General features: G+C 36.5%; 1 protein-coding gene across 2 annotated transcripts in view; it reads right to left on the bottom strand.

The window, feature by feature from the left end:
- Nucleotides 1–7151: 7151 nt before the first annotated feature.
- The window catches only part of RIT2 (Ras like without CAAX 2), a 385242-nt gene continuing 379034 nt past the window's right edge, over nucleotides 7152–13359 (bottom strand). For both annotated transcript variants that reach the window (XM_040478955.1, XM_040478956.1), the window contains exon 5: nucleotides 7152–7647. In XM_040478955.1, coding sequence (XP_040334889.1) covers nucleotides 7420–7647 — 228 coding nt within the window. In that variant the 3' untranslated portion in view covers nucleotides 7152–7419. The remainder of the gene's footprint in view (nucleotides 7648–13359) is intronic.

The raw sequence follows: 13359 nt of genomic DNA, 5'->3' as shown, positions 1-13359 counted from the left end.
CACTCTAATTGCTGTAAGTCCAGCACTTCTCAATAATGATACATTTTAAATCTTTGGTAAATTCCCCTTAGTTGACATGCTTGCTCCCTTGTCTAAAGCACTATCCAAAGGATGACTTACAATAGCATTGCTCTCAGTGTCCTATTGGCCTAAGCTAAAAAAGGAGGTAAACAGTCCTCATATTTCATAGATTTTAAAGAGACACTGAGGATCTATTCTAGAAGCCACCTTTTTTTTTCATTTATTTATTAGCGGGTTTTAATTACACCTCTAGAGAAAGCTGAATGATACCCAAATTGCAACATAGACAGTCCACAGAATAAATTGTTGTTGTGATCTTAGTGGCATGCTGGGCACATCAGAAGAATTTTTTCCTTCTTTTGAGATAATTTTTACTAAAAATGGAACATATAATAACCTAAAGTTATTCTAGCAGAAATTGGTGTCTGGAGTTGCTGACACCTCATGAGCCTGAAGTTGTCACATATCTCTTCCCTCTCTGTCTCTTCCTTGAGAGACCAGAAAACATGAAAGGGACAGGCATTTTCATATTGGTTTTTAGCCTTTTTGGTCCCTAAAGGGCATTGAGGGGCACTAAAAGGATCACCAGAATGAAGGTGAAGAGGCCTGGCTGACCTTGCATGCCTGCAGGCTTCTCTTTGCTCTAAACCTCAGTTTCCTCTCCTATAGGAGGGAACCAGGTTATCAGGATTTTTATGGTTGCTTGCAACACTAGTATTTAATTGATTAATTAACTGACTTATTTTTATTTAACTTTTTTGGGGGAACAAAGGTTAATTACTACAGAATATATTTTTTAAATGAATTGGATACATATGTCACAGATATTAGAACTTTGTGCCTATTTTTTACAGGGCTGAAATGTTGATTTATTGATGTCCTTTCTTATCCATACAGTTTCATGATTTACACTAGTATGTTGAAAGGAGAGGGTTACACCAAATTATCTTGATATGTAATGGAATATTAGAAGCAGAACAGGACTGAAGCAAAAGGTCAAACGAAGTAGGATACAGTGTGAGTTTTCTGTACATTCTGTACATTCCTACTGCTAGCTTTGCTGGACAGCATCCCTTTAATTTCTTCATGATCCTCTCACCTTGCTGTTTGCATTGTTCTATCCTGTACATCCCCCACTTTTAGGTACAGTAGGCTATGTGGACCTGCTATCCCCTAAATGGTGCATGGTCTAGGTGCTCTTCTTCACCCACAAAAATTCACACATTCTTTGTCCTTTCCATCATAGGCCCCTCTGCTCTGCTGTTAAAAGCAGCAATCATAGGAAAAATATATTTATGTCATTGATATTTTAATGAGAAATTTTCTACTTTCTTAAATTTACGTTTATGGTGGATCTATGGCCCGAATAAAATGATGGCACTTTGCCATCTAACCTTGGATAGAAACTCTAATGGGAAAATCTCAAGCAAAGCTCAAGGGTTCAAGTGCGAGCTGACAGTAGAGGATTTAGGTGAGGTAGGTTTTAGTGCATCTTCTTGTACCATGTAAAGACCCAAACCAGAAGAACAACTTCAATTTATATAAAGATGTTCAGAAGACTTATTCTTAGATATTACATGTGTGATGGGGAACACTCTGTTTTGAAATATTTTAAAATATATTCTACCTTAAAATTTTGCTAGATCCATGGCTTTTTAAAAAAAATATGTAACGTCTTTATTGAGATGGGTTCCCATATTTAAAAGCAGTGTATTTTGGTGCTTTAAAAGCAGAAGAATAGAAGCCACTTATAACAAGCAAATCATTTCTCATCTTGGACTATTAAATTCTGTTTTCTTGTTTATTTTACATGCCAGCATGTTGTTAAAAAAATACTTAGAGAGAAGAAAAACATGCAGCCTACTCCAAGCAGATGGCCTGCAGAAAAGAGATACTAAAAAGCAAATGGACTATACATCGAGATCCTCTTCCAATTCTGCACCCTAGGTCCCTCAGGCTGACTAATGGTGGGGATTCCCTACAGTCAACCACAGGGAAATTTCAAACTTGGGCTAGTAACCAAGTCCCATGGTCATGGGCACACTTATTGTTTACAGCTGATAGAACACATTCTCATTGATCTATGTATATATATCACTTTTGCTCATTAATACTAGGAGTAAGCTAGATTCCTTGTGGGCAGCCCCACATGAACTAAACAGAGGTGGGGGGAAGAGTTGCAAAGCTTTACTGAGGCAGCACTCGGGAATCCCCATGGCCCGTGTGTGGCATGAAAGCTATCCCAAAGAGAGGCACAGGTGCTGATAGAGGTGCCTGAAGGAGACATGGGGTCAGAATAAATGCACCATGTTGGGAAGGACCTCTAGACCCAAAAGCAAAGAGCAATTTCATGGACACTAGCAGAAAGTGCTTATTTGTCATGGCCCAACTTGCCTACCTTCAACATGCCACTGAGTCAACGAGTCCAGTAACAGAATCAGATAGTTTCCATGACTTGGGGGGTGGGGACGAAATGGGGAATTACTAATGAAAGGCCATAAAGTTTCAAGCTGATGAATAAGTTCTAGAGATCTGATGTACAACATTGTACCTCTGGTCACCAATAATATATTGTACAGTTAAAAATTTATTGAGAGTGTAGATCTCATGCCAAGTGGGGTTTTTTTTTTTTGACAATTATGACAATTTTATGACAATAAAATAAAATTGAAAAAAAAAAAAAAGAACTTGGCCAGACCCTTGTACATGGATTTTGTATCATGTGACTTTACTGAATTCACTTCAGTTCTAGTACTTTTTTGGTGGAGTCTTTAGTGTTTTCTATATATAGTATCATGTCATCTGCTAATACTGAGAGTTTTAGTTCTTCCTTACCAATTTGGTAATTTTTATTTATTTGTGTTGTCTGATTGCTGTGGCTAGGACTTCCAGTACTGCGTTGAATAAAAGTGGTAAGAGTGGACATCCTTGTCTTGTTCCTGACCTAGGAATGATGGGTATGATGTTAGCTGTGGATTTTTCATGTAAAGCCTTTATTATGTTGAGGTATGTTCTCTCTAAACGTATATTGTTGAGGGTTTTTATCATGAATGCATGTTGTACTTTGTTGGATGCTTTTTCTGCATCTATTGAAATGATCATAGGGTTTTTACCCTTTCTCTTATTGATGTGATATATCATGTTAACTGTTCTGCAAATATTGAACCATCCATGCATCCTGGGAATAAATACCACTTGATTGTGGTGTATGATTTTTTTTTAATGTATGATTGGATTCTGTTTGCTAATGTTTTGTTGAGGATTTTTACATCTATATTCATCAAAGATATTGGCCTATAGTTCTCTCTCTCTCTTCTTCTTTTTTTTTTTGTGATACCTTTATCTGGTGTTACTTATCAAGATAATGCTGGCCTCATAGTATCATTTGGAAGTTTTCTTTCCTCTTCCATTTTTTGGAATATTTTGAGAAGAATAGGTATGAGCTCTTCTTTTTTTTAAAGTTTTTTCAATGTTTATTCATTTTTCAGAGGGGAGGGGCCGGGGCACAAGCAGGGGAGGGGCAGAGAGATAGGGAGACACAGAATCCGAAGCAGACTCCAGGCTCTGAGCTGTCAGCACATAGCCCCATGAGGGGCTCGAACTCATGAATCGTGAGATCATGACCTGAGGCAAAGTTGGATATCCAACCAACTGAGCCACCCAGCTGCCCCGGTATGAACTCTTCTTTAAATATTTGGTAGAATTCATCTGTAAAGCAATATGGTCCTGGACTTTTGTTTGTTGTGAGTTTTTTGATTACTGATTCAGTTTCATTGCTGGTAACCTGTTTGCTCAAGTTTTCTATTTCTCCCTGCTTTAGTTTTGGTAGGTTATGTTTCTAGGAATTTATACATTTCTTCTAAGTTTCCCAATTTGTTGGCAGACCCTTGCTTAAAAAGATTAAAGAGGGCGCCTGGGTGGCGCAGTCGGTTAAGCGTCCGACTTCAGCCAGGTCACGATCTCGCGGTCCGTGAGTTCGAGCCCCGCGTCAGGCTCTGGGCTGATGGCTCAGAGCCTGGAGCCTGTTTCTGATTCTGTGTCTCCCTCTCTCTCTGCCCCTCCCCCATTCATGCTCTGTCTCTCTCTGTGGCAAAAATAAATAAACGTTGAAAAAAAATTAAAAAAAAAAAGATTAAAGAGGATGCAAAGGGTACTGTGGGACTTAGAAGATGAGGAGGGAACTCTACTGCCACAAGGTCCCATAAACCACACCTTTCCCTTGTACACAGATGCAGTTTGATAAAGGAGAATAAACAGGGCAAAAATTTGATAAAACACTGACCTAAGTACACAAGGCAGAGGTTGTATTACTTAGAGATATTTCTTAAATGATTGCCCCATATTAGCATTAAATTACTGCACTGAACTAAAATTTAGTGCCCCCTAGCCCCCCCCTTCCCACCCACCCCCACCCCGGCCCCCGCCCAACTACCCATTAGGGGCTCTTGAGAAAGAACAGATGAGTTAGAAATAAGCAGCTATTTGTTCCTTGCACATCTGAATGTGATGTGTGTAATGTTTGGCCCAAGTGCCCATGTTTTTTTCCTCACTGGCATTTTCTATAGAAGCTCCCAAGCTCAACTAAACACAAAATACAATATTTTAGACTGCTCTTATAGCTAATCTGAGAAATTATTTTATCACGGGGACCTACAAGATATGTTAATGAAAAACACCTAGAAATAGATACATGATACATTTCTAGAGGACAGAAAACTGTATTTAGGATTTCCTAAGTGCCTCATTAAACACGCACTTAAACACACCATATATACGTGAGTGTGCTATCTATAAAAGTGCTTAGTGCATAGTAGGCTTTTACTCACTATTTGATAAAATGTATTGGTGATTACACATTCATCTACAATGGATACAGATGATTATTTTCAAGAGTTTCTTGACCCTTCCTTGGCAATGTAGGCATGTGTAGTTTGTGGTTTTCTTCTCTGAGCTTTTGAGATTGACTTAGATTTTCTAGTTCCAGTTGGAAGTTTTCAGGGATAATGATCAAAAACAAGATTCTGACATTTTGGTCTTATGCCAGGAGAGTGTGAATCGATAGACCTTGGGCAGAAATATCTAGGTTTTATTCTTCTGGAACATTTCCTTCTGCCCAGTCTTCCAGAAGAAAGAAGGAAGAATGGTTTAAATGAATGTTTGAAGTCTGCCTCAATCTCTGCTTGTGATAACTATCTCAAATTCATGCAGCCCTAGGTGATAATTTACAGACCTTCTTCCTTCCATAGAGTGAAATGGTTAGACCTGGCAAATGTTACCCAATCTAAACCTCACTAAAAATTTCTAAACTATATAAATTATTTATCAGCACTCAAGGACTATAAAGAAAGTGAAGGAATAAAAGAGATACAAAATTCTATAGCCAAAGGCAGTGGAGCTTACAGTAATAAAACTTACAAAGACTCCGTCATGTTAGGAAATGCACCAAATACTATTAGTATTCATAGACTGGGCAGTAATCAGGTTTTCAAAGATATAGTTTCATCATCTAAAACTAAGTGCCAAGTTCTATGTTTCCTAGATTGCATCTTCTAGCAAACAGAAGAGTCTGGTGGAATATAGTATTCATAGGGTCTTCTCAGGCTTGGAAAAATTCTGGGGGTCAGGGGCTGCAAAAGGAGAAGAATGTACAGAAGGCAAAGAATGTACTAAACCATTTTTAACAAGACAGAAACAGAGTATTAAACATTCAGGACCAAGAAAAGGAGGAAGCAACCAGTTCTCTAGGAATATCTTTATATCATCTCCATGTGTTCTTTTTTAAAATGTGTTTTTCCCCCTAATTATGAATGCCTGAGAATGAAAAGATATAGTGGATTTGGTTTCAGGACACTATGGAATGGGAAAAAAAATTGATTAATTTGAGTCCTACACCATGGAATATGAGGGTTGAGGAAAAACCAAAGGAGGGGAGTTGGCAGCAGTTAATCACATGCCTGGTGCCTTGATCCCTGGGCATAGGAGCAAGAGCAATGAAGTCCATGTGGTTTCCACAAAAGTCTTGGCTCCAAGCAATAAAAGGACCCACAAGTACACTACTAAAGCTGAAATTTTAGTGTGCCAGTTGAAAAATTATGATCTCTAAATTCCTTCCAGTTAACTATGTTACTATATGAAACGTGTCTTCTTACCTAATAACGTGTAATCCAACTATTCTTCAGCCATGTGAGTTTTCCCACTATATGTTAAGCTACCTTAAGTCATTCCTGCATTTTCAGAGATTAACAAATGCTAGAGGCATTGTGAATTAAAAAAAATATGTGTTTGAATGCTATATGTGTACCCTTCATCCTATTTTCTAATTTATGATAAAAACTGCCCCAACACATGAAGATTGGTTGGATGGATTCCAACCCATGTTTAGCTGTTAAATAACAGTTGTCTGTTAAACATTCGGAACTGTTCGAGTTAGGTACTTTCTAAGCTTTAATTGGAATAAACCAAATTACACAGTGGGATCAATGAGTGAATAGACAATTTCATTTTGCATGATGATCCATTGTAAACAAGTAAGAAAAAGAATCCTCTAACTGGTAGTGTTTCATGGTTCAAGTAAGAAGAGATGGGAAATTAAGCCCATGATAATATAGGGTCTCTGGGTCAAAAAGCCTCTTGCCCTGTAGGTGAAGCAGTCCTAAGAGGGACTCCCACTGAGAGGAAACAGTGTGTCTTTTTATGAATATCTGAACCACCAAGTTCCTATTAGCCTCTCTTCTGGCTACAAGGAAAATATCCTTTTGCCACAGCTCATTGACTGTACTGTGATAATTTTGCCAAAGCCTAACAGGGCAGAGCCCTGCAAATACCGGGATATTTCCTTTCAGCCCTCCAACAAGCCACACTGGTTCCTATTATTAATAATTCCACTAAGGTTTATCTTCACTAAAAAGCACCTAGCCTTCTACAGTTAAGGAAAAACAAGGCTGCAGACTCCTGCTCTGAATTGTTTCCTGAGCTTCTTCATTATTTACGGAGATTCCTGAAATGCAAACAATCAGAGTCTTATCAGGCAAAGGCAGATCCCCTGAGCCTTTTATCATTCTGTCTGCAATTTTGAATTTCCTCTATAACCAGACAGCATACCAAATGAAGCCAGACTCTTTAAAGGGAAATGAGGCAATTGGAATGTCAATTTTATTTAGTAATATATTGTAAAAACTTAAACAGCATATCCAGCTGATTGACAAAATCCATCCAACTGTTAAGGGCAAAACAAAACTATCTCAAGAGGTACAGTTATGCAGATCTTGCTTTTACCTATAGGCAGATATTTAAAGAGGAGAGAGAGAGAGACAGAAAATATTGAAGCCAAATGCAACACATGGAATTGTCCAACTGATAAAATTCAGAAAGAGAATAAGGGAGTTAGAAGCAAGGATATCATGTCGTGCTTTCTTTCTTCTTCTTCAATGAGCCTTTTAACTTCTTCCATAGGCTGTCTTTTCTCTTCAGTTTCTTTTCCATCAAGGATGGCATGGACTCTTTCTTGCGGATTTCCCTCACTAGACCGTGAAAGGCGTCATCAATGCAGAATCTGAGGGCTGCAGAAGTCTCAAAAAAAGCACAGTTATATTCCCTGGCCAGACTCAAGCCTTCTTCTGTAGATACCTAAGGAAAAAATAAATAATATTAAAAAGAAGAAGGTAGGAATGCTTGGATCAAAAACTTTCTAAACCTGAAGAACAAATGAGAAATCAGAATCTGTAAAAGGGAAATTGATTAGAACTTACTAAAAATCAATTCTCCAGATTTCAGTAAAAGGTACCAAAGCACCATGGCCCAAACCATGGCTTTCAAATAAAACTGCTGGGTTTCCAAGTTTCATCTCTCCTGCATTTGAGTTTTGCAAATTCGGATAAATTTCTTTTACCTTTTGGTCTCAGTTTTCTCATTTGTAATGTAGGATAATCACATCTACCTCAAGGCTTTTTGTTAGTGACATTCTCTATAAAAGGTGCATCATATATGCTGAGTACATATTTAAAACTCTGTAACCACTGTTATAGTCGAGAGGTTTCAGTTAAGAATAAGCCAATCTGACGTTGCTGTGAACTTTAAAAACAATCCTCTGGCAAAAGAAAACAAAAGCAAAACATCACTTATTATGAGATAAGTCTCTGGCCAACCCCTCAGAGCATGGTTAGAGCTTTACAAGTTCTGTGGTACTAATCCATGCTGTGGTGCATGTTATTGCAGTGGGTCCTCTAGAGATTATAAACTGAGTGAGATCAAGAACTATGCCTTATCATCTCTTTAATGTCTCAGACACAGCACCTAAATCACCATTAGAGAGATTAGAGAAGGATGATTAATAAAAATACCTGGATTTAATAACTGTGAATTAAGATTCAAACATAAGTGATGGACAAATATTTAAACAGGGGATTATAAGGGTGTCTGGGTGGCTCAGCTGGTTGAGCGTCCGACTTCAGCTCAGGTCATGATCTCACAGCTCATGAGTTCGAGCCCCAATCAGGCTCTGTGCTGACAGCTCAGAGCCTGGAGCCTGCTTCTGCGTCTCCCTCTCTCTCTGCCCCTAACCCACTTGCATTCTGTATCTCTCAAAAATAAATAAACATTAAAAAAAATAAATTTAAACAGGGGATTATAGGTCACTGTAGCCGTGTGCTAATAATTCTGGCCAAATGTTAGCACTCCCATGAAGCTCTACCAGATTATTCACATTGGCTTGAAGAAAGCAGGAATAAGGCTGCCTTGACTCAATATGTTTTGATGACCTCTAGGCCCATACTGATCTATTTATTTATTTATTTACTTTTTGAGAGAGAAAGAAAGAGAACGTGATTCGGGGAGGGGCAGAGAGAGGGAGAGAGACAGAATGTGAAGCAGGCTCCAGGCTGTGAGCTGTCCACACAGAGCCTGACATGGGCCTTGAACTCACGAGCCATGAGATCATGACCTGAGCCAAAGTTGGATGCTCAACTGACTGAGCCACTTAGGTGCCCCTTTATTGATCTATTTGTTAAAGTTACTCACATGTCTATATATTTATATGTTCATGTTTCCTGCCAAATGGAAGTATATGGTGAACTAGAGACTCCATCAGCCTGGACACCTGAGGAACTAGGACAAGGATAAGGGGAAATAGTGCTCTTGGTTCACCAGGGTGGATATATTCACCAGACATAACTAAGGAACTTTGTTCTTTTAACCTAATGACATTTTGGAGTTGTTTGTAACCAGAGCATAAGCCACTTTTTCTTAACTGATATACCATGTCATACTGCTAATGAATGGTTGAGTTGGTATATAAAAACAGGTCTGATTTCAAAGCCAGGTCCTTTCTGGTCTGTGAAATATCAATCTCACCAAGGGCTTTCATTCCTGCTGGCCAACACCCCAATCCTTTTTCGAGCTCATTACTATCTTCTAGTAACTCAAGAAACACAGCTAAAGCCAACCAACTAAAGTTATTAAGATTCTGTCTTACCAGCAATTAGACAAAGTCATATATTGTCTGATTTCCAAGGAATCACAGGTGACAGTCTTACCAAATGTTTTGACACTGCATAGATGCCATTTCTTTTTCAGAGTCCTTTAATCGTTTTCCTAACTCAGAAGTTAATGGACACATATTTTATGTGTTTTCTATAGCAACACCACATTATGGTATGATTTTCTAAAATTAATCAGCTTTCATTAGGCTATATATATATACAAAAACAGCCTCTCAAAATCTCTGTAGCTTGCAAAAGTGTTTCTTGCTCTCACTGCTTATTAGCAGCTGGAGGGTAGACTGTGACAGTCAGCTCCAGGCTGTGGTTTGGGATCTGGTTTGTCTCTCTTGTCTTCTTGTTCTAAAACTCAGGCCCAAGGAGCACATCTTATCTGGGATATGATGTTTTCATGACAGAGCAGTGGGCAATTACCTACATCCCAGAGGTCAAAAGACAAATGGAGAAACCTGAAGTCAATGAAGCAGGATGTATACTCAGCTCACAAAGAATTGCAAAGAAATAGAATCTACCAAAACCATTTATATGTAAATGCAGCACCCTATCTAGTTTTTAAAAAAAGTTGGTCTGACAATCTTTTTTTTAACACTTGCAGTTGAAACACTTCGAATGTAAAGATATACAGTGAAATTTGAATGGAAATTAATACAAAAAGATTTTATATTGATATAATATCAGACAAAATAGATAAAAGTTATTACTTAAAAAGATGAATCTATCATGATGATATTTTACATTTGTTTGTACTAAAAGTAACAGCCTCATTTTGTAAGTGCACAGAACTAAAAATTTTAACTGTTCTCCCTCAGCAATTGAAAGAATATGTAGATAAGTAAGGATGTAGAAAGTTTGAACAAAACACCACACTTTATATAATTTACATATAAGCTGCTCTACCCAACAACTGAAAACTTCATTTTCTTCAAATGAACCTGAAGCATTTATAGATATTGACTACATGCTAAGCTAAAAAGTCTCAAAACACTGCAAAGAATCAAAGTCATTGTATATTCCTAAACAAATGGAATAAGCTATAAATTAAGTTTTAAAAGAAGAAATCCCCAAATACTTTTGTAAAATAGAATTCTAAATAGTCACTGAGTCAAAAAGATATTACATGAAAATCACATCACTACTTGTGGGATATCTAATGCTGTGTTCAGAATGATGTTTATAGCACTACATCCATGTTTTAGAAAAGTGGAAACGCTCAAATTTCATGATCAAAAGCAACCTCAACAAGTTACTATAAAAATCAGGAAATTAAACTGAAAGGAAGCCAGGGGAAGGAATGATAAAGACAGAAACCAGTGAAGTAGTCTTTTCCACTGCATGATTATTTTCTAAGTCCAAAGGCGTTAAACTGATAGACCCCAGGCAAGACAGCTTAAAGGTGGAAAAAGGGTACAAGTAAATAGTATTAAAAATGACAAAGGAAAGGGGAACCTGGTGGCTCCTTTGCTTAAGAGTCCAACTCACGATCTCATGTTTCGGGAGTTCGAGCCTTATGTAGGGCTCTGTGCTGACGGTGTGGAGCCTGCTTGGGTTTTTTTGCTCCCTGCCATTGCCCCACTCACGCGCACACTCTCCCTCTTAAACTTAAAAAAAAAAAAAGAATGACAAGGTGGACATCACTACAGATCCTGCAATCTTAAAGAAAGCAATTAGGGAATGTTATATTTGTGTCAAGAAATCTGACAAGTTAGATGGACAAATTCCTAAAACAAAATTTACCAGAACTTACACAAGAAGAAACAGAAAATCTCTATTATCCTCTATACCTTATATAAGGAATTAAATATGTAATTAAGACCTTTCCACAATTAAGTCTCTGTGACCAGAAACCTTCTTCAGTGACTATGTATGGATATACTTACCAAACAACTTCTATAAAAATGTACATATCAGCATTATCACAAATAACAAAGAAAACTAAAAGCAACACAAGTGTTATAAGTGAATTTGATAATTTGTTGTGCATTAATAGAATGGAATACTGTTCAATGCACATGAATGAAATTGCTATATAAAACTTCTATAAATCTTACACAATAGTGTTTAGTGACAGAAATCAAATCTATGAAATGTTTTTGAGAAATGTGACAAAGTACAGATAGTTCCCATATACCCCACATCCAATTTCTCCTCTTGTTACATTAATATGGTACACAATTATACTTTTAGAAAATTGAAACACAAGAAAACTATTCTTTAGTGTTAGGAGATAATATGTAGTTCCTTTGGTGGTTTAAGGTGAGTTCACTTTGTGATAATTTACAAAGTGTATACTTATAATTTGTGTACGTTTCTGTATGGTACATTAGTGAAAAACTCAAACAAATGTACTATATAATAAGTCCCCCTCTGAATTTGGGGCATCACCACTTCCTCAAGTACAGTAATATTTCTATAGCTAAATATTTAACATTCACAGTAAACAGGATATATTGAAGACTCAGATCACATCAGATCCTGGTTAGTCACAAAATGAATTAGGTCTGGTCAGATTTTGCAAACTACATTAAAACCTGTTTATTTTAGTTTCTGAAGTCAGATAACATATGGACTTATGTTTCTAGTGGGAAGGTTCAATATCACAAAGATTATAAATCATCTCAAAGTAATGTGTAATTTCAATAAAAAATACATTCTAAGTTTCAAAAGATTTCAGGATTTGAATGTTACACAGAGATAGTAAAATTCATAGGAAAGAATAAAGGTAAAAATAGGAAAGAAAATACTTGAATTCTAGTAAGGAGGCAGAGAGAAGAACAATAACAATGTTGGATTCATCCTACTACAGACAGATATCTGTAAATCTGTAGCAGTTCAGGTAGTAGGTTATTAGTGAAGGGCTAGACAGACCAATACAATGTGATGGAGAGTCTAGAAACAAGATTATAAAATATACAGGAGCTTGATATAGCATTGGGTAGCATTCCAAATCAGTGGGGGAAGTGAAGATTCATTCAATGATACCCTACCATTGAGTTATCATCATTTTGGATTATTTTGTATGTATGGATATTATTTCTTCTAGCAAAGATAATTTTTCTTTGGAAAGAGTAGAAGAGGGTTAAAGTCTTTAAATCTGTATATTTTTTTCTTACACATTTGAAAAATATTTTTATACAAACACATTTATGACATGTTTCCTAATTATAAAACTGTAACTATCACACATCATTGGAAACATCAAAATTCAGTTAAAAGTCCAATGTAATAATCTTAATATGAAAAAAATAGAAAAATCCCATCCATAGATTTGTATTGAAAATGTATAAGCAAATGATAGATGACATAACTGCTTATTATATTATTGTAGCCAGTTGAGGTATATTTGACTCTGTAGCTACTCCTTCCTTTGGTAAGTAACACAGTAATCATGAACACGCTATTCCAAAGCATGAAATGTAGTAGTGTATATTCTTAGATTCATTATCAGAATATTCCATGTTACAACTCATTAATTTTCACATTCGTTATAATGAAATCCAAAAGGAAATTAAACTTAGTAAATATTTTATCTATTTATAATTCATTAAAAAATTCACGTAAAGTTTTTAAGAAAAATGTTAAAGTGAAAACATACTGTAAAATTCCAACATTTCAATAAATTTGATCTCACATCAATATTGACAAACCATAATTAGTCATCCCTATATCAGATATTGGAATCAATATACTATAGATTCAATGGAAGAACATGAATCCAAACATGTAAGAAGAAAATAAGTCCAGAAAACATTTATTTTTACAGATTCTGGGCTTTATGCTTAGTAATTTTGGTCTATTTAAAGGCTATAAATATTTCGACAGTATCACCAGGAACAATTTTTAGTCC

Source organism: Herpailurus yagouaroundi, unplaced genomic scaffold, assembly GCF_014898765.1.
Source record: "Herpailurus yagouaroundi ecotype Mexico unplaced genomic scaffold, PumYag 142, whole genome shotgun sequence".
Lineage (NCBI taxonomy): Eukaryota > Metazoa > Chordata > Mammalia > Carnivora > Felidae > Herpailurus > Herpailurus yagouaroundi.
This window is presented reverse-complemented; position numbering and strand designations above follow the sequence as displayed.